Here is a 22353-nt window from a genome sequence, read left to right as displayed (position 1 = left end):
CAACTCTGTTCCTAACCCTAGAACAAACAGCTGGAAAATATTTTTCACATGCTTGTTCAAAGTTAAAGTGCCAGCAGTAGCAAGAACCACTATTACCACTGTCATAGAAGCTGTGACTCACGTACTCAAATATAATTGTTTAATATGTGCACATATCTAACAGCCAAAATATTAACAAATCCTGATTTTAAATTTTGTATCCTTGGGTAAAAAAAATGTAAAAACCCTGTCAGTACTTGGATAGAATCAGATGTTTTGAACTTTGGAACTTACTTAATATTCAGTTTAAAAGAGTCACATCCCAATTATTGTACTGCTATACTTTAAACACAAAAGAGCACGTACAATAATATTTTTTAACTAAAGAGAAAACATCACATGAAAGCTTTTTTCTGCACAATCTGTTTTCAACACTTTATAGTCTTTATGCCCCAGAGTCACAGTGACTTTCTCTCCTCCAGAGTAGCTTCAATACAGTGGACGTATAATTTTGCTCAGCACACCAGACCCGTTAGTTTCTCTGACCTTGACTCATCCAAACTAAGTGTGGTTTTAAGTGTTGACACAGTGAGATTTGAGTCATTAATTCAATAAAGCTGGAGCAAAGCTTAACGCACACACAAACACACACACACACACACACACATGCACAAACACAGAGACACACACACACACACAAACACCCACACACACACACACACACACACACAGGATTCAGGAGTTGCTGGGATACAGTCATGACTGTGGGAGCTTGAAATTAAAGCGTAGAGAGAGCGAGTGCGCATACAAGCAAGTGTTGGCCTGCTGCCGATGGCCAGCTTGTAGTAGTGCAGAGCCTCTGAGAACTTCCTGTTTTCCTGGAGCAACAGACCCCTGCCACAGAAAAGAGGGAGAAATAAATAAATAAATAAACAAGACCATTCAGGGCCGATCTTGAAGTTGGCAGTGTTCTCATGCAATGCAGGTTTTTTACTGACTGCCAAAGAGGCTTTTGTGATGCTGACAGATGTAGTGATCTACCGTGACAGAACACACACGGTCCTTTCCAGCATTCATTAATAAACTACTGACAGCAGACAGACACAAAAACTGTTCAGGATTTGGGGAACACACTAAAAGAAGGCTTTGTCATCATTATCTAGTCTGCTACAAGACTCATAGCACAAGAGCTACATAATACAGCACTGATTAATCAGTAGTGCAATATCACAATCCATTTTTAATTGATTTCTACAAAGTGACCAATCTCAGACACTGTAGATGAGCGTTCTGTGGGTGCCTTAATGAATCATGATATTCACACAATCCAACAAATGTAATCAATAATAACATGATGCAGGTCTTCTTTCACCATGCCACATTAAGGGTTAACCAGTGTGTTAAACTGTATATGTAATGTACAGTTCAGGGGTCAGTGCAGTGGTGCAGGCATTAATGTGGAACCAGGGGGTCTCTGTGGTCTCTTTGCAGGAGACAGTCAGATGATTAACAGGTTAAGTGTGAGAGGGTGGATCCTGGACGAACGTGTTGTGGGTTCACCTGGGCGTGTGTTACTGCAGGAGAGATGCACTCTTACTCACAGGTTATACAACATGTCAGCCATATTCCTCCGGTAGTACAGAGCATTCCTGTACGCCCTCTCAGCCTCTGCCATCTTCCCTGGTTCTTCAACACATTCCCAAGATTTCCCCAGGCTAAGGAGCCAGGGTTCCACAGAGAGAGAAAGTACATAAGAGGGCATTCCAAGATTTTGCTTTAATTTAAAACAGTGTTTGAGTTCTTTGAGAGAAAGTGCATGAGATCTTTGCACAATCAGAGAAAACAGACAACCGGCTAAATACATTTTCATTTACATATTTACACTTATCCTGAACAACTAACATATTTACTTAGGCAGGCCTTGGATATTATGTTACAGCACCCGTCGGGTTCAGCAGACTAAGATTATTCAGCAGGGATGAAATTGCTTCAGTATTGTCCCAGAAGTAAGAGACAGATTAAGTGCATAGCATTGTTAGGCAAGACAATGGAATGAAGAGAGGAATACTGTCTAGGTAACTGAAGTCTAAGACATACTGACAGACTCGATAAGTGAGTCACTTATGTGAATTTCTCACCATTTAAAATAGACAGAGAACAATGACTGAAGGGCAATCCTAAATGGCAGATGAGGTTGGAAAACTTGACTCCTGACCCCAACCCTAGTCATTAACCCTAACCCTTACCTTAACCCTGACTCTAACCCTAACCCCAACCCTAACTTGACTCTTGACCCTAACCCTAGTCATTAACCCTAACCCTTACCTTAACCCTGACTCTAACCCTAACCCCAACCCTAACTTGACTCTTGACCCTAACCCTAGTCATTAACCCTAACCCTTACCTTAACCCTGACTCTAACCCTAACCCCAACTTGACTCTTGACCCTAACCCTAGTCATTAACCCTAACCCTTACCTTAACCCTGACTCTAACCCTAGTCATTAACCCTAACCCTTACCTTAACCCTGACTCTAACCCTAACCCCAACCCTAACTTGACTCTTGACCCTAACCCTAGTCATTAACCCTAACCCTTACCTTAACCCTGACTCTAACCCTAACCCCAACCCTAACTTGACTCTTGCAGGTTGCTACATGTGTCTGAGCATTGTGATTTACAGGATAATATTATATGTATATGTTTCTTAAGTATATTAAACATGAAAAAGAATAATTACGATGAAAATGTAAAAGAATAAATTACCATACTCTCATTGGTAAACCACCTCTGAGGAAGCTATGCTATCTTGTAAGCTTGCGATCAGAGTTTTACCTTTATCATGGCTTCATAATATATATGCATTTGGTCATTACCTAGAAGTTACAGCATTTAATATTACAATATTTCATGAGGAATGTGTGTGTGTGACTGTATATGTAATTTATTCCAGGACTCAGATACAATTATAGTGGAAATGTGAACACACTGAAAATTATAATCTACCATTGAGAAAGGTGACTGTTGTGGCCTGCTGGGAAATGTCTTCATCTTTTGTTTAATTCCAACAGTCTACTTCACCTCAACACTCCCAACACTAACCTTAACCCTAACCCAGGCTACTTCACCTCAACACTCCCAACACTAACGTTAACCCTTAACCCTAACCCAGGCTACTTCAGCTCAACAATCCCAACACTAACCTTAACCTTAATCCAGAAACTAACTCTGGGTAATGAGTGTACTTCACTGCAACACTCCTAGAAACTAATTAATCTTAGCAAATTTACTGCTGAAAAAGACCCTTAAACTTGCCAATTTATGAAGATCTAACAATTATTGTCTACTTAAAGCTACAGGAAACACAGAGCAGACCAACATTTTAGGGAAATTGTTTTTGGGTTACATTTTTGGAATTGTTAATTACAAGCAGTGCAGAGTTCACACTGCCCTCAATGAAACTGCATTAACCCTAACCATAATCACAGGCAGTGCAGAGTTCACACTTCCCTCAATGAAACTGGATTACTTTGCTGTTCAAAAAACTTGCCAAAGCAGAATTTCATTTAAACCTCCTGAATGGAGCTAACAAAAATATAAGGCAATGCAGTGCTTGATGTACTTCAAATCATTCAGCACCGTATGCACACTGAAATTAAATTACTTCACAAATTGCATTTGCAGAACCTGACAGGACCACGATTGAAGGGGTGAACTCACCTTTGGCAGGGTTCACAGTTATCCCTGACCTATACAGCACCTCTTCATTGTGCCAGTCCTGGTTCCTTAGAACTGTCTTCACCCCAAAGAGGAGCACGAGTGAAGCACTGCAGGCTAGCACCAGCCTCCTGGATGAGCTGCTCTTGAGCCGCACCCACAGGGCTCTCGTCCCCACCGCCACCAGCAGGCAGAAACCCATGCTGGGGATGTAGAGGACCCTCTCGGCCACCACGAAACCCACGTAGAAGAACAGGTTGGTGGCGGGGAGGAAAGGGATGGTCAGTAATCCTAATGAGAAGACCACAACATTCTCAGTTGTGGGCAAAACAGTCCTAGTTAAACGATGTGTTTGGGTACCATTTCCATTCATCTGCACATAGTCCCAGTCTGGAATGAAGGGATCGTAGCCAGTGTCAACAATGTGCCCATTTGTACTGGGTTTTCCATTTGCTGCATGACGGGCCTTGCCATCGGTCTCTTCCTTGTTTGGGTGACTGCATAGTCCAAACCATGCGAGTGCCATCAGCCCAGTGTAGAAGGCCACAGTGTGGAGATTTCTCCAATCACTGATGCTTCTGAGAAGAGGCAGAGCATCCATTGACCAATCAAAGCTTAACATATCTGGGAAGAGGAGGAGCCACATATTCAGGGCAGGCAGGTAAAAGAAGGTTAGTAACCGGGTGAGGACGCTGGAGCAATCAGCTGCAGGGTTGTCAGAGTTGGAGAAATTTGGTGGTTTGTTGCCCATCCAGTAGAGGCGAAAGGCCAAGAGAAAGACCCCCCATGAGCCCAACAGAAATGTGCTCATCAGCAGACACACATTCTTCCTCTGAAACAGACAGAGAAGAAAAGTAACTGAGGCAACATGTCCATTTAATAGCAACAGCAAAGAGAAATATTTTGAGAATAAGGAGGCAAAGCAGTTTCATGGTTAGTTTGTGATTTTCTACCATTTTAATTTAATCCTGCTACATGTTATGTTTGTATCCTGACCACAGCAGTCATTCCGAACATCACACTGAAGGAAACTGAAGGACATCATATACCTAATTATGCAATAGTCAGTAAACTGAGAACAGCAAAACACAGGAGTGCAATTTGGAACACCAAGCACTCAAGCACTCCATGTGTCACTTCACATTTCACTCCACGTTTGTTGGATTGTGAGCTATGCGCCACACAGGGGATTATTCAGGGAAGGTTTGGTGTTACTCCTAACCCTAACACAGGGAATACAACAGTTTCATGTTCTTGGCCCTTGGTACAGACTGATTTTGTGTTAATATGGCTCAAATTATAAACATAATATGCAAGATATTGACTGCTGGTCAGTAAATTCTGACTTATGTCATGATGAGAGACTGTCACACACTCATCTCAATCTATCACGCCTGGCCTTCACAGACATCACCAAGTAAACATTAAATTCAGCCATACACATGCCTGTCCAACAGAGAACAACGCCTATATTAAACACTCTACATCTGCGTGCATGGAAGTCATTACGAGGTATTTATAAAGTTTTTGAATGTTTTTTTCACTTTGAGTAGAAGCGGTTGTGCTGATATTCAAGACTTCTTCAGTGACTTACATATAGCCGCATTATATTTTTGACTTTCTCATCAGAAAGCTGGTAACTCCTGTGCAAACCAATGTAATTTGGTCAATGCTTCATATAACTTCCATAGCAAATAATGTTAACCTGATCCAGGTAGAAATACTCATGTTGATCATTGAAGAAACAACAATGCAGCATATATGAAATGACTCAAGATTTATGGACTGAAAGGAATGTGTTAATGTGGACTAACTGCTGAGTATGACAGCACCTCCAAGAAAATCCATTTAACTATTTAATTTCTTTATTCATAGCCACTGCCATTACTAGCTACATAACAGATCATGGATGTCCAATAAATGAATGAAATAAATGAATAATTAAATAGCATCTTGCAGTTTCAACAGTCTCCACAGTGAGAAAGTGTTTCCTCTTTTGTAAGCCTGCAGGAGTGTACAGCAGTATTGATTCTCTCCTGTCTTTAGCGATCTATTTGATTCAGTGAGGAGAGAGAAACCCTCTCAAGGGGAATCTCTTAAAGAGGCCACTTAACTCTTACCTAATCATACAATCCAGACCAGCAGAGATATAGTGAGCATTTGCCCAATAGCAAAACTTCTGTTTTAAGCTCCAAGACAGTTGTAGCCCAGTATAACATATGTAGAGCAAAAGCTATACCAGCCAAACAAGGGGCATATACGACTACTGTTAGTGTTTTTCTTAATCTATTATCAAATATACATATGGTGGAATGAAGCACATGTTCCACAGAAGGTAGGGGATCCAGACCCCTAACCCTAAACCACATACCTCTAACCTTAAACTACAGACCCTTAACCTTAAACCATAGACCCTAACCCTAAACCACAGACCCCTAACCCTAAACCATGCACCCTAACCCTAAACCAGACCCCTAATCCTAAACCATAGACCCCTAACCCTAAACTCCTAACCCTAAACCACAGACCACTAACTCTAAACCATAGACTCCTAACCCTAAACCTATTACTCATCCTATTTGGTTTCCAGTAACTTGTCATTTTACAGTAAGCAAATACAGGTATTAAAAAGCTCCCATATGCAGGAGGCCTATCGATCTGTCTCCAAAGTCCAGCACAAAACCATACAAAACTGCCTGTGTGCTTGTGTCTGTCAGATCCTCTGTAACCTTTTGGTCAAAACAGGATGCAAATTAAATAGTATTTAATACACTTCTAACATACACTTCTGATGACATGAATTACAATAACAACACATCCTCCACATAAATCAAGAAGTTTAAAGGCAGAAAATGTCAGCTGTGAATAAGTAAATCCATGATAGTCAGGAATGCTAGCCCTAGCTGGAGCGATCAGAGAAGAGGTGTGATCCTGGACCCAAGAGTGCCTTTAGTGCGCTAGAAGGAAGAGTGATGTTCTCTCTGTGGTGTGTAAAGGACAAACAGCCCCAGCTAAAGAGAAACGCAGGGAACTCTGAGCTTGTCCATCTCTCCATCACGTATGTATGCACGCACACAGTGCAGTTGAGTGTAACGTTGACAGAATGCATATAGCTGAAAATCACTATGGTAAAACAGACACTGAATCCATAAGAAAGAGGAATCATGAATCCAGTCTGATAGGAGTGTTATACCCGAGTCTGATAGGAGAGTAATACTTCAGTCTGATAGGAGGATTGCCTGATAGTGTCTAAATCCACTGCAAAATATGTTATGACTATCAAACTTCAACGACATAAAGACACTTTCGTCAAGTACAGAAGTACCAAGAAATTCCTATTTTTCCAGAGGTATGCAAAACACCTTTAGAAAGATGCATGGTACATTGTGTCCTGCTACACACTGCATTAACACACACACATATTTAAGCTCCCATGCAACCCTGTCAGCCAGTTGCACTGAAACATAACAAATCCAGTCTGGCTTTTTACACAAAAAAGCGTGCGAGTGTGAGTGTAACAGAGTGAGAGTGAGGCGGCGGTCCACAGAGAGTCTGTCCTTATGGCAGCAAGGTCGGGCGCCTGTGTTCATATTTGCACACTGCTACAGATCGTCTACGGGTTTACAGAGAGGCTGTCAGTGTGGGATCATGATGGCTCCCAGGCTGCAGCGAGGATTTAACTATCTCTCTCTCTCTCTCTCACACACACACACACACACACAGCTTGCATCAGCTAGCCAAAACGCACAGACAGGGATTTGTACGTGTGTGCATGCGTGCGTGCATATGTGTGTGGGAGCAGGAGACGATGATTCAGTGTTTAATCAAAGTGAGAGGACACATAATTGAGAAAGGTTCCCGGGTTTGACAGCCGAGTCACTGCGCAGCACTCCCCTAATGTGTGTGTGTGTGATGCTGACAGAGCAGCCCAGGGCTCTCAGCCAGATGCGCCGAGCATGAAACATTTATCTCCACTGGTGGGACCACCCCTCAGCTGAGTGTGAGAGTGTGTGCTTGCATGTGTGTCCAATTCACTGTAACCTTCTTAAGGTATGTAGATGGGCAGAAAAGTAGTAAAGGTTTTAAAGGAAAACTGCAGTTCTGGTGGGTTTTTGATTTTGGCACTTGGCCCACACACACTGTCTCGCAGTCACTACCTGGCCATGGGACAAACAAGGGCATCAATGCTAGTCTGCCTGATCTCTGGCGCAGGCTGAAACTCCGAAACGCTAACCACAGCCATCTGTGCATGGAGCATTCACATATCTGCGGAAGAAATCATCATCGTCACTGTAAACGTACGGACTGTGGACAGCATCACACACACATTCTTTAATTAGAACTTGCATTGACGCAATGACCCATTGCACACAAGCAGCTTCTTTCAAAACTGATGAGAGAATGAAACAAGGCAAACATCAAAAAACAAAAAAAGCCAGTGTTGAATGGCAGGCACTTTAAAACATGAGTTCAATTATTGCCACTGTCCAGGCTTGGGGGGATGGGGGTCACAGTGGCCTACTGCAGCATGCTGAGGAATTCAAGCTTTTTGTCTCTAATCCAGTTTAGCTCAAAATAAGTGGTTTAGCACAACCCAGTAGGAGGGAAAGAGGCAGTTTACCCCCCTATTCTGTCTTTTTGTAATGCCTTTTCAATCAGTTTAAAAATGAAACAATTTAGCCTTTATGAAGCAGGCATGTGAGAATAATGTCCTTGGAGATGAAATGCAAAATAGACCAATTAGAAGAGGGAAAATACATCTTTTTCAGAGAGTGGCTTTCTTTCAAATGCTGAGAGTAGAGGACATCTTGATGAACATCCACTAAAACGGAGTGCACAGCTGCCCACTTTCTAGATCAACTCCTGTAAAAGAGAGTTTAGAGGGACATGAAATGGCATTTAAATGTTTGTATGAACTAGCCATTTTCATATTCCTTGTGAGGTTTGATTAAATGGGAATATCGGAAATGTGAGGTGACTTCAAATAAACAGACCACAATGTCCAAAAATGTAACAGAGAGAAAGGTCCCTCTGAAATTCACAACGAAATTCAACGAAATTTCACTGAAAAAGCACAGAAACACAACCTACCCCTCATTCAATATCTGTATTCTGCTGGAGCTTCTCAAATTTCTAGGTGCTTTTAAATGAGAAAGGAAAATGTGAAGGTGTTTTCAAAACCATTTTGTACACATCTTTTCCAAAACCTCTTCATTAGGCTGTACCATTTAAAGACAAACATCAAGCAATTGTCTCAGAGTAAAGTGGACAGAAACTGGCGGGATTCAGAGCCCAGGAATGTGACAGATGTGGAGCCTGATTCTGTGTTTATTAGGCTCCAGTTTTTAATGAGACCTCCCAAACATACACACAGCACAGGAAAAGCTCTGAGCTGTACTGCTCTGTATGACTGATCCCCATGAGGGATCTGGACTGTGGTGCACATGCACATGTGCTGTGCATACGATAAACTACTGGGAAGAAGAAAAAAAATGTTTACCAAAACCTCAGCATTTTACAACAAATACAGATTTGAGCAGAGGTTGTTAATGCTCAATTGGGAAATAGTTTTGGCATGTGGATTTTTCTTCCTCTATACTATAGTCTAAACACATCTTGTTCAATTTGCTAGGAACTGAAAATTCCAACCATTTGAAGCACCATTTCCCTGCTTTGCTCTTAAACATGTTCCGTTTTAAAAAAACAGAATGACTAAGACTCTAATTCTGCAAAGAAGAGGCCAGCACACAGTGTTTAAACCACGGCACCCAAACAGTGAGGGACAGCACACAGTGTTTGAACCACAGCACCCAAACAATCAGGGACAGCAAACAGTGTTTGATCCACAGCATCCAAACAGTCAGGGGCAGCAAACAGTGTTTGATCCACAGCATCCAAACAGTCAGGGACAGCACACAGTGTTTAACCACAGCACCCAAATAGTCCGGCAGCCGCTGAGAGCCAAAACCCTGAAATTAGACCCATTTGGGAGAAGAAACACCAACAATACCACTGCTCAGCTCACCTGAACAACCAGCAACACCTCTGTCCAGCTCACCCAAAACCTGGAACAGAAACAAGCCAGACAGGGAGCAAAGATGGCCAGGAATTCCATTTCTGATACACAGTGACATTTACAGGAGAAAAGGTTGAGATAAGTGAAATCTCGTTTTCTGTAGCTCACACTTGGCGCTGTACCCATGACTCTGGCTCCAGCACTACATGCATTGTCTGAAATTTCAAAAGCTGGTCTGAAGTTGTTTGGAACAACATTTATGTATCTATTCAGCACACATTTTATTTGAAATATCTACCCTGAATCTTCACTCTTTGGTCACTTTATTATCTATCTAATGGGACATGGATACTGAACGTAGTAAGATGTATTGTGCTAGTATTACAAGAATGTTGCTGGATTTTTTGTACTTACTAACGTTACTGAGTCGAGAGTGGCCTATCTCCCAAAATATACATTTTACATCATTTGGCAATGTCCTTGATCTTTATTAAAACCAGTTCCACACATTAGCTTAAATAGTGTCAAGAATACTATCCTGCCTAAAGTAGGAAATAAGAGTAAACTTTGTTGTTATTGATTTCCATGCATATTTAAGTGTTCAGTGACGCAATAAAGCTGTGAGTCTTCTGTCCTCATTTGAGCACAGCCAGTGTATCATGAGTATGGACAGACAGGGAAGTTCATTCCATTACCTGCGTGCAGAATGCAACCTTGATGCATGACTTTGTTTTGTGTTGATCTAAATATAACCAACCTGGAGCAGAGCTGTCTTGAGAAACTGTTCAGGTAGATTTAATTAAGAATGGCTCAAGTTATACATAGAACAAAATGGATGGTATGAATGAATTTATCTATTTATCATATCTTGACAGAACAGAATGTGGAAGAGAGAAAAAAACTCTCAAAAACAGCACATCTGGCCACATTCTGATATAACTTTTCAAACTGTTCATGAACCATAATATCAGAAGCCACAGAGGCTGCTGGGCAGAACTGCACACCAATCTAACCGATTTGTGATGGTTGTATTAGACTGAATTGTATTAGACTGTATTGATGGTTGTACCCCACCAAACGCTTTACAGTGGCTGTTCTCACAGCTCCAGAATTCACAAACTCACAAACACAAAATCAGGGCACACAGAAACCAGGCCTCAGCACACCACACCCAACAGGTTCCAGACACTGTATCAGGTCCTTCAGTGTTTCAAATAATGTTGGGGTAGATTCCTTTAGCCCAAGGATATCTTCACGGCTTCAGCCATCATAAATAAAGAACATTTTTGGGTGTTATCGCTCACTGATCCTGCCCTGGACAAAGTTTAATAACAAGTAAAAGAAATGGCAAACATCCTGGAACATGTTTAAATTTTATGGTAGAAATTAGTGATGCATGAAAATTCTTGAAACTGAAATTCAGGTCATACTGGGCTGAGAACAGTTTTTTGTTTGTTTGTTTGTTTGTTTGTTTCTCTGTCTTCTCTATAAGTGCAGCTATAGCTGGCAGTGGTGTGCTAGTAGGCACCTTCCTGCTTGCTTCTGTAGTTTCTGCAGGATGGCACATTTAGAAATGGTGCATCAGACCTGTAGCTGTAGAATCTGTAGAATCCTTTGGTGTCGTACCTCCTCCTGAAACTGCAAATCACTTGTCTAATATCCCTCACCGAAACCATGAAATGGTTCCACATGGTTGTTATTTTCAGTGTTGCTGCTCAAACTGTTGGAACATATCCACACTGACAAGCAAAGCAAAGAAAAGGAAACCAAAGGCAGATTTGGTTTTGTTAAGTACATTTTAGTTATCTTTGTTTTGTTGTTGTTGTTGTTGTTATTTTATTTTTGATCAAAATTTTTCAGCTGTTTCTCTCATTTCTGGCCCTTTTGGTCAAAGATTTTTGGTGCATTACTAAAAATTTGAGTTCAGTAGGACAGTGGGTTGCATCTCTGATCCTAACCCTAAATTTAATTCTAAACCTAACCCTAAATATAAATTTAACCCTAACCCTAACTCTACCCTTAACCCTAAACCTAACCCTTAAACCTAACCCTGAACCTAACCTTAAACCTAACTCTAAACTTAACCCTAAACCCTAATCCTAACTCTAATCCTAACCCTAATCCTAAACCTAACCCTAATCCTAGCCCTAACTCAAATCCTAACCATAACACTAACCCAAATATTAACTTTAATCCTAATCCTAACTCTAATCCTAACTATAACCCTAGCCCTAACCCTAATACTAATCTCGTGAGGCTCTGGGTGAGATTCCTTATGGTGGCAAATAGTTGCTAAACTAAACCACTTTTATTTAAGTGGCAAGGACCCTTTTAGCAGCCAAAACAGTTATTAAGAATTCATCAAAGTTAGTTTGTTTTTACAAACTAACCATCTTAAATTCACAGTCAACTGGCTAACAATGGAACTAGACAAAATCAATAAAGAAAACAAAATGCAATGTACAAAGCCATAATATGCAGGATAACCTAATATTTTCATGAATTGCACCAGAAACAGAGGAAGACTCATGGCTCTCTCACCGGGGGCTTGGACTTGTACATTTGTGAAGCTGCGTTGTAACAACATCTGTTGTAATCTGTTGTTGTATAAAAATAAACTTTGATTTGATTTGATTTTGAAGACTAACAACAAACAATGGAGAAACTCAGTGCGTTTAAATCCACTTCATAATCGCAATCGGATTTCTGCAATTATCTGATTATTCAAGTGGTCATGTAAACAGCATACTCTTAGATTGGATTAAGGCCTAGAAATCCAGTTAAGAAATCTGATAAAGTGTGCTACACCTGCACACAAATGAAACCAGAGCTCTCCCGGTAGTGGCTAGCAGAATGAAATGCAGCACCAGCAAAATGGCTACCAGGGTCTTTGGGGAGACCCTGAAACACAGCACATGCATGACGAAATCAGGCACTGGAAACACTGCACACTATTAGTAACCATAAAAAAGATCCATATTTAGCAGTAAAGTGGGTCAATGTTTACAAAAAGCCAAATAAGGAAGTTTGAAGTTTATGTAAAATCCTTCTGTGAGATTATTGGCTGGTTGCATAGTAGAAATACGATTACTGCTTCATGTAAATATGATTAATACAATTAATGAATATAAATATAAATAGGATTAATGACATGTATAAACCCAGAGTTCATTAAATTACTCACAAAATCTGATTTTCTGCAGTTATCTGATTAGTGTTAGCATGTAAACACACTGTAAAGTAAAACTGAGCAGTAGATCTCTGGATATTACCCTATAATTTCAAAATGATTTACATTTATTTATAGTTCAAAATATTTATTTAATTATTATTTATTGTGCATTGTGAAAATGTCTTCTAGTATCATGATATATTTTTACCATTTCATTCTCATCTAGTCATGAGCAAAATAAAAAAAGGTCACTGCCGTGTTCTAGAATGTTGAAGAATGTTTTGGAGCTCTTCGGGAGGGCGGCGAGAGCTTGTAGAACCTTTCTGCCTGCAGTTAGAAACAGAACATCAACTTCCTAAACACCCCACTGTTAGATCTCCACTGGCATCATTCACCACATGGGAACCCGACCAGAACCTAAGAAGATTAGCGAAGGCCCTGCGGGGACGAGCACGGGCCCTGCGGGGACAAACATGGGCCCTGTGTGAACGAGTGCTTGTTTATTTGCTGTAGTACAACACTCATGTTTCCCTTCTGCACAAACACCGGATTGGAGCACTCAACACATCGACCACACTGCACTGCTTACAGAGGTGCCAGGACTGATCTCTGGGTCTGCTAAAACCTTCCCCCTGCCTCCACCTAATGCAGAACTCTGGGTAAAAAATAAACACCAAGAGCATGCAACAGTTCTCAGACAGCACTGCAGAACCTAGAGGACAGCATGAGGGACAGCATGAGGGGCGTTCAAACACAGGAAAAGGGGAAGAGCTAGAAGAGAGAAGGAGGGAGAGTCTCTGCATGTATGCATAGTTGAGTCTGCATGTATGCACAGTGCGAGTCTGCTTGTATGCATAATGCGAGTCTGCTTGTTTGTACTTTCTGCGTGCTTTGGCCCAGATGGTAGACAGGTGTTCCAGAACAAGGGCATGCATAGGACATCACTTCATCACCCCCTGACAGAAAACTACAGAGCACAGAAAAGCCATCTGTGTGTATTTGTGTGTGTGGGCGTGTGTGTGTGCACATGCATATTTTGCCACAGGGCAACATATGTTATCGCCTCACCTGCCATAATAAATACCAATAATGGCACCCAAAGCCCAACTCTACCTAGACAGACACCCAGACTGTATGCCAAACCCATTCCTTTTTAGCCACACACTCATTTGTGTACAGAACTTCATTATCTAAGATAATATTTATGTATTTGTATTTTCCGGGGCATCTGTAGAATACATAGACATAACCTGAAAAATAACTGTTACTAAGGCCATGTCAGTTACTAAGGTTGTTACTAAGTTCATGTCAGTTATTAAAGCTGCAGAACAGTACAGGATATATTCAAATTGGTGACAAGATACAAAGCAACAAGTGTCTTACAAATTCCTACACATTAAAGCATTCCATCGGAAGAGTTGTGCAGCCCTGAGCATGTGTAAGGGCTGAGGGTTAGGGATAGCTAACTGTGCTGAGAAAACCATGCTGAGAACAGTTTGTTAGTGTCCTTTGCCAAACCGTGTGGAAATGTGTCTGGAATGGTTAGAGTCCATACTCACAGCTGTTCAGCCCTACAGTTAAAAACAGGCTAAAGAGTGTAAATATATGCTGTAAATGTAGGGTGATTTGTAAAGAAATGCCATTTTCAGGAAAAATTGAATGTTCGTCTTTTCACAAAATCATAAATCACTGCCTACAATCTACCTCTGCTCTGTTAGGGTTAGGGTTAATGTACGGTTAGGGTTAGGATTGGGGTTAGGGTTAATGTACGGTTAGGGTTCAAGGTTAGGGTTAATGTATGGTTAGGGTTAGGGTTTAGGGTTAATGTACGGTTAGGATTAGGGGTTAGGGTTATGTACGTTTAGGGTTAGGGTTAATGAACAGTTAGGGTTCGGGGTTAGGGTTAATGTACGGTTAGGGTTAATGTATGGTTAGGGTTAGGGTTATTATAAAAGAACAATATAAAATAAATCTCTTCCTCTGATATGGTAAAACCATATCCACAAACCTTCATTAAGCAGAGGACCAGCAGTGTAGGTTAATGGTTAACTTAAATGCAGTTTTCATTGTGGATAAATAGGGAAATTACAAAGTCCCCAAGCAAGCATTTTATTGTGGATGGCTAATGAATATCCATTATTAACTAATTGTGAAAGCAGGACTGGTCTTGCCAAACAAGTGGTTTAATTATATCTGACTTCAGTATCTACTGCTGAAAATGAGTAGTGTGTGAGTGTATGAAAGACCACACACACCCACACACATGTTCCAAAGGAAAGAGTCTAGATACCTTATAGAAGATTCCTGGGATATGCTGTAACTTCATCCTGTGGAAGACGAACAGGTCGTAGACGGCAGCCACGGCGAGCACAGTGATGCCCTGCTCCTTCCACAGCATGCTACACACAGAGCAGGCCAGGCAGGCCAGGAGCCACGCCCAGCCTGAGGCGCGGGCACCCTCCGACCGCCGGGCACAGTGCCCTGCATAGCACAACAGTGCCAGGAGGAAGAAGAGGGCAGCACCCACGTCTGCCCGCCCCACCACACCTGCCACCGCCTCCGTGTGCACGGGGTGGGTGGCAAAGAGCAGGCCGGCCAGCAGCTGCCAGCAGCCTCGGCCCAGCAGCGCCCCCGCCAGGTGGGAGAAGAGTGCAGCAGTGAGGCAGTGCAGCCCCACGTTCACCAGATGGAAGCCCCAGGGCTCCAGGCCACCCAGCGCAAAGTTCAGGCGGAAGGAGAGTGTGCAGAGTGGCCGGTAAGACTTGTGACTACCGCTATGTGTCAGGAGCGTGCCCAGAAGTCGTCGTAGAAGATGTTGGTCCAGGGTGTCTCAGGAAGAAGGTCCTGATTGGTTTTGATTGCACGGCTGTGAAAGAGGAAGAAGAGAGTGGCTTAGTGAAACCCACCAAAAGCATTCACTGAACATAGCCAGGTTGTCAGCTAATATAGAAATTGGAAGAGAATGGAAACTCTCTGCTGTGTGAGACTGCTCAGGGGATAGAGACACCGTGTTCCTCTCAGGAGAGTGTAAAGTGCAGAGTCATATGTGTGTGTGTGTGTGTGTGTGTGTGTGTGTGTGTGTGTGGTAATGAGGGTGAGAGCTGAGTGGTAACAGCTCTCCAGCTTGCTGAAGGTTATTGATCTTTCACTATCAGTGCCCTGCTTTCAGATTGCGGTCTGAACCCAAAGCCAGTGTGTAAGCTACAATGTGAGAGTGTGTATGCTAGTGTGTGTACGCTACAGTGTGAGAGTGTTTATGCTAGTGAGTCCCAACTAAATGTAAATGTCAGGCAGAATAATTTCATTTCATATTCATGATATTCTGTCTGCAAATAAGGTTGTGTGCTGTCCCAGTGTGCAGGACAGGGACTCTGGGAGGGAAAAGGATAAGGGGACAACAGAGGAGGTGATTAGGACACGCAGAGACAACAGCGTCAGAGGAGGTGATTAGGACACGCAGAGACAACAGCGTCAGAGGAAGTGATTAGGACATGCAGAGACAACAGCGTCAGAGGAGGTGATTAGGACACGCAGAGACAACAGCGTCAGAGGAGGTGATTAGGACACGCAGAGACAACAGCGTCAGAGGAGGTGATTAGGACACGCAGAGACAACCGCGTCAGAGGAGGTGATTAGGACACGCAGAGACAACAGCGTCAGAGGAGGTGATTAGGACACGCAGAGACAACAGCGTCAGAGGAGGTGATTAGGACACGCAGAGACAACAGCGTCAGAGGAGGTGATTAGGACACGCAGAGACAACAGCGTCAGAGGAGGTGATTAGGACACGCAGAGACAACAGCGTCAGAGGAGGTGATTAGGACACGCAGAGACAACAGCGTCAGAGGAGGTGATTAGGACACGCAGAGACAACAGCGTCAGAGGAGGTGATTAGGACACACAGAGACAACAGCGTCAGAGGAGGTGATTAGGACACGTAGAGACAACAGAATGTCTTTCCACAGTGGGAAGGTCTAATAGTGTTTGCAGAAAACACAACAGAGAATGCTGCACTTCATCTGAGGTCCAAGTTTGCTTGCATGTAGATGCACACACGTACATACACACGCACATGCATACACACGGCCCACACATTTAGGCACACACACACACACACACACACACACACACACACACACAGGCATACAAACACGCACGTATGCATACACACACACCCAACACATGCAAGCTCACGTCATGTTATCCCTTTCAAGAGTCATTTATGCTAAAGTCTGCATCACCCCGTTATGTGGTCTCTTACTGTAAGCCTCAAAACACACACACAGACACACACACACAGACACACACACAGACACACAGCCCTTATGAAGTGTGCGTGAATCCGCAAGCATCATTTGGCTGCTTTGAGGTGTGTGACTCCTACAGCCATGTAATTAAAACATGTGAACCAGACACGTGTGACAGCACACACCCATGCCACACTGAAATCACCACCCCTCCACAGGCAATCAACACAGGGCAGAAATACTACATACGCACAGAGAAATATTACATACGCACACATAGATAGACAGCCTGTGATAAAAACACTCAAGACAATAGATCAAACAAAAAAAAATAAAATCAAAGATCAGTTGGGAATGGCAGGTGAGAAGGACTGCGGTTTTGGGATGTGCGAAACTGCTGGTCTACCTGTGCAGTGTAAAGGGTCTGTGGAGACTGGGTTAGGCTCAGGTTTAGACATGTTTACACTACAGCTGGGTTAGGCTCAGGTTTAGACATGTTTACACTACAGCTGGGTTAGGGTCAGGTTTAGACATGTTTACACTACAGCTGGGTTAGGGTCAGGTTTAGACATGTTTACACTACAGCTGGGTTAGGGTCAGGTTTAGACATTGACACTACAGCTGGGTTAGGGTCAGGTTTAGACATATTCACACTACAGCTGGGTTAGGGTCAGGTTTAGACATGTTTACACTACAGCTGGGTTAGGGTCAGGTTTAGACATGTTTACACTACAGCTGGGTTAGGGTCAGGTTTAGACATGTTTACACTACAGCTGGGTTAGGGTCAGGTTTAGACATGTTTACATTACAGCTGGGTTCGGGTCAGGTTTAGACATGTTTACACTACAGCTGGGTTTGGGTCAGGTTTAGACATGTTTACACTACAGCTGGGTTCGGGTCAGGTTTAGACATGTTTACACTACAGCTGGGTTCGGGTCAGGTTTAGACATGTTTACACTACAGCTGGGTTCGGGTCAGGTTTAGACATGTTTACACTACAGCTGGGTTAGGGTCAGGTTTAGACATGTTTACACTACAGCTGGGTTAGGGTCAGGTTTAGACATGTTTACACTACAGCTGGGTTAGGGTCAGGTTTAGACATGTTCACACTACAGCTGGTTTAGGGTCAAAATTAGACATGTTCACACTACAGCTGGTTTGGGGTCAGGGTTAGACATGTTCACACTACAGCTGGTTTAGGGTCAGGGTTAGACATGTTTACACTACAGCTGGTTTAGGGTCACAGTTAGACATGTTTACACTACAGCTGGTTTAGGGTCATGGTTAGACATGTTTACACTACAGCTGGTTTAGGGTCAGGTTTAGACATGTTTACACTACAGCTGGTTTAGGGTCAGGTTTAGACATGTTTACACTACAGCTGGTTTAGGGTCAGGTTTAGACATGTTTACACTACAGCTGGTTTAGGGTCACAGTTAGACATGTTTACACTACAGCTGGTTTAGGGTCACGGTTAGACATGTTTACACTACAGCTGGTTTAGGGTCACAATTAGACATGTTTACACTACAGCTGGTTTAGGGTCATGGTTAGACATGTTTACACTACAGCTGGTTTAGGGTCAGGTTTAGACATGTTTACACTACAGCTGGTTTAGGGTCAGGTTTAGACATGTTTACACTACAGCTGGTTTAGGGTCACAGTTAGACATGTTTACACTACAGCTGGTTTAGGGTCATGGTTAGACATGTTTACACTACAGCTGGTTTAGGGTCAGGTTTAGACATGTTTACACTACAGCTGGTTTAGGGTCAGGTTTAGACATGTTTACACTACAGCTGGTTTAGGGTCACAGTTAGACATGTTTACACTACAGCTGGTTTAGGGTCATGGTTAGACATGTTTACACTACAGCTGGTTTAGGGTCATGGTTAGACATGTTTACACTACAGCTGGTTTAGGGTCATGGTTAGACATGTTTACACTACAGCTGGTTTAGGGTCAGGTTTAGACATGTTTACACTACAGCTGGTTTGGGGTCAGGTTTAGACATGTTTACACTACAGCTGGTTTAGGGTCATGGTTAGATATGTTTACACTACAGCTGGTTTAGGGTCAGGTTTAGACATGTTTACACTACAGCTGGTTTAGGGTCAGGTTTAGACATGTTTACACTACAGCTGGTTTAGGGTCATGGTTAGATATGTTTACACTACAGCTGGTTTAGGGTCAGGTTTAGACATGTTTACACTACAGCTGGTTTAGGGTCAGGGTTAAACATGTTTACACTACAGCTGGTTTAGGGTCACAGTTAGACATGTTTACACTACAGCTGGTTTAGGGTCAGGTTTAGACATGTTTACACTACAGCTGGTTTAGGGTCATGGTTAGATATGTTTACACTACAGCTGGTTTAGGGTCAGGTTTAGACATGTTTACACTACAGCTGGTTTAGGGTCAGGGTTAAACATGTTTACACTACAGCTGGGTTAGGGTCAGATTTAGACATGTTTACACTACAGCTGGGTTAGGGTCAGGTTTAGACATGTTTACACTACAGCTGGTTTAGGGTCAGGGTTAAACATGTTTACACTACAGCTGGTTTAGGGTCACAGTTAGACATGTTTACACTACAGCTGGTTTAGGGTCAGGTTTAGACATGTTTACACTACAGCTGGTTTAGGGTCAGGTTTAGACATGTTTACACTACAGCTGGTTTAGGGTCAGGTTTAGACATGTTTACACTACAGCTGGTTTAGGGTCATGGTTAGACATGTTTACACTACAGCTGGTTTAGGGTCATGGTTAGACATGTTTACACTACAGCTGGTTTAGGGTCAGGTTTAGACATGTTTACACTACAGCTGGTTTAGGGTCAGGTTTAGACATGTTTACACTACAGCTGGTTTAGGGTCACAGTTAGACATGTTTACACTACAGCTGGTTTAGGGTCACGGTTAGACATGTTTACACTACAGCTGGTTTAGGGTCATGGTTAGACATGTTTACACTACAGCTGGTTAGGGTCATGGTTAGACATGTTTACACTACAGCTGGTTTAGGGTCAGGTTTAGACATGTTTACACTACAGCTGGTTTAGGGTCAGGTTTAGACATGTTTACACTACAGCTGGTTTAGGGTCATGGTTAGACATGTTTACACTACAGCTGGTTTAGGGTCAGGTTTAGACATGTTTACACTACAGCTGGTTTAGGGTCAGGGTTAGACATGTTTACACTACAGCTGGTTTAGGGTCATGGTTAGACATGTTTACACTACAGCTGGTTTAGGGTCATGGTTAGACATGTTTACACTACAGCTGGTTTAGGGTCACAGTTAGACATGTTTACACTACAGCTGGTTTAGGGTCACAGTTAGACATGTTTACACTACAGCTGGTTTAGGGTCACAGTTAGACATGTTTACACTACAGCTGGTTTAGGGTCACAGTTAGACATGTTTACACTACAGCTGGTTTAGGGTCATGGTTAGACATGTTTACACTACAGCTGGTTTAGGGTCAGGGTTAAAAATGTTTACACTACAGCTGGCAAGACTTCTTGACATGGCTGCCAATATTGACAATATTCACTTTGTTGAACAGATGGAGACTGGGGGAAAGGGGTCAGATTTCAGCACACTGCTCAACCAGAGCCAAAGAAGCACTTTACAGCATCTCAGGATACGGGCACAGGATACAGGCACAGGAGATGAGTGTTCATTGCATCGTTTGCATAAAATAATAAAGCAAATTGGCCTACTCAAATAAGCTAAGAGCTCATGAAAACGAATGACTAATCATCAACCAGCTCATTTGGATTTGCTGTGCCCTGTAAACGTCCACGCATCCTGGGGCAGGCAGGCTCCACTCAGTCTTTGTTTATTCAGCACCTTTTTTTCTCTCCTACACATCTGTCAAATTAGAGCTTCATCCTGTCATATATATGGCGGGAATGTGAGCCTTTTTTGTGGTTCTGACTCCAAACATTTCAGTGTGCTTCATGCTGGGTCCAGGAAAAACCAACCCTGCGAGAATCTGAAGGTGAAAGGTTACCAGACAGAGGATTTTTCCACACATATGATGTGAATTAATTATATGTGGACTTTTATTCATGTTTACTTAAGTAAGGTGAGAAAGATGATGAAATAATGCTATTAGTTAATTACATTATTCCAGTATGGGACTGGTACACAGAGTACTAAAGAAGGAACTGAGGGGTGCTGGGAGAAATGGGGCCATGTCCTGCTGATACCTTTTCCACATGCTTTTTGTGATTGGCTGCCTAGTAGTCTGTCAGGGATGAACAGAAACATGTGACTGCCAACCACAACAAGCCAAACATTCTGGACTTTTCTGTCTGGGTTGTGTTGGCCTGCTGGCGATGCTGAGTTAAGTCCTGTCGCCACCCGTCTGCTCATCACTCTTCCCAACTGTGACTGGTACTATCCTTCTAGCTGGGGTAGCAGAGCGCTGTGGAGAAGCTTTAGAAATGGCTGTGCTGTGCCGCACGGCCAGCAAGAAAGCAACAGTGGTGTCAATGGCAACCCGGCAACCTCAATGTTTGTAGACAAGTACTGCTTGGCTGGATCCAAACACAGGCGTGTGACTCGAGTTGAAAGCATAACAAAACATACAAAGCATCTGGTCATCCTAATCAAAGCTCAAAGCCTCAAAACTCAACACATCTCTACACTTCACTCTTTCCTGCAGTATAGACACCAACACAGGTAATGAGAAGCACACACTGATTCTGCACACTATGGATTTCATTCTTAGGGGGTTTCAACACAGACTTCCATTCAACTTCCATTCAGTTCCAAAATCAGCAGCTTCAATTTTGTTTATAACATGTTATTTAGTAAAGCAGTTTATACTTGTCATCTTACAAACTGCAAAGAATGAACTGAACCATCTCAGAAATGCTCTCTGGACAGTCCAGTATGCAGTGACATCCTGTCTGTGCATGATGGGAAGAGGGAGACAACTGGCAGGTTGTTCTGTTTGCCAAGTGTGTGTCATCACCCAGCTCAGTGTCTGAAAGGGCCATGCTCGTATTTCCAGGAGCTCTGTGGGGACGCTCTCGGTGCGGTCACTCTGCTTCCCTGGCCAAGCCTTTGTCCATGGTTTCTTCCCATGAGAATGCCTGCAGGTCGATAATAAAACACCTTCCCCTCCCCCGCAGAAGGGCTTCTCCTCTTATGAGGAATTCTCAAGGACTGCGCCTTTGTTCTTAAAAGAATGATTAGCGTTACTTAGTAAGA

The 22353-nt window shown here is 42.7% G+C and overlaps 1 protein-coding gene across 1 annotated transcript in view; it reads right to left on the bottom strand.

Annotated features, from left to right (window-relative positions):
- The window catches only part of LOC118241227 (protein O-mannosyl-transferase TMTC2-like), a 33800-nt gene extending 16718 nt beyond the window's left edge, over window positions 1-17082 (bottom strand). The window contains 7 exon segments of the mRNA XM_035525458.1: window positions 788-873; window positions 1581-1662; window positions 1665-1694; window positions 3699-4527; window positions 15174-15676; window positions 15679-15749; window positions 17078-17082. Of these exon segments, the coding sequence (XP_035381351.1) occupies window positions 788-873; window positions 1581-1662; window positions 1665-1694; window positions 3699-4527; window positions 15174-15676; window positions 15679-15749; window positions 17078-17082 (1606 nt within the window).
- Window positions 17083-22353: the final 5271 nt, after the last annotated feature.

This window comes from Electrophorus electricus, chromosome 4 (assembly GCF_013358815.1).
Source record: "Electrophorus electricus isolate fEleEle1 chromosome 4, fEleEle1.pri, whole genome shotgun sequence".
Classification (NCBI taxonomy): Eukaryota; Metazoa; Chordata; class Actinopteri; order Gymnotiformes; family Gymnotidae; genus Electrophorus; species Electrophorus electricus.
This window is presented reverse-complemented; position numbering and strand designations above follow the sequence as displayed.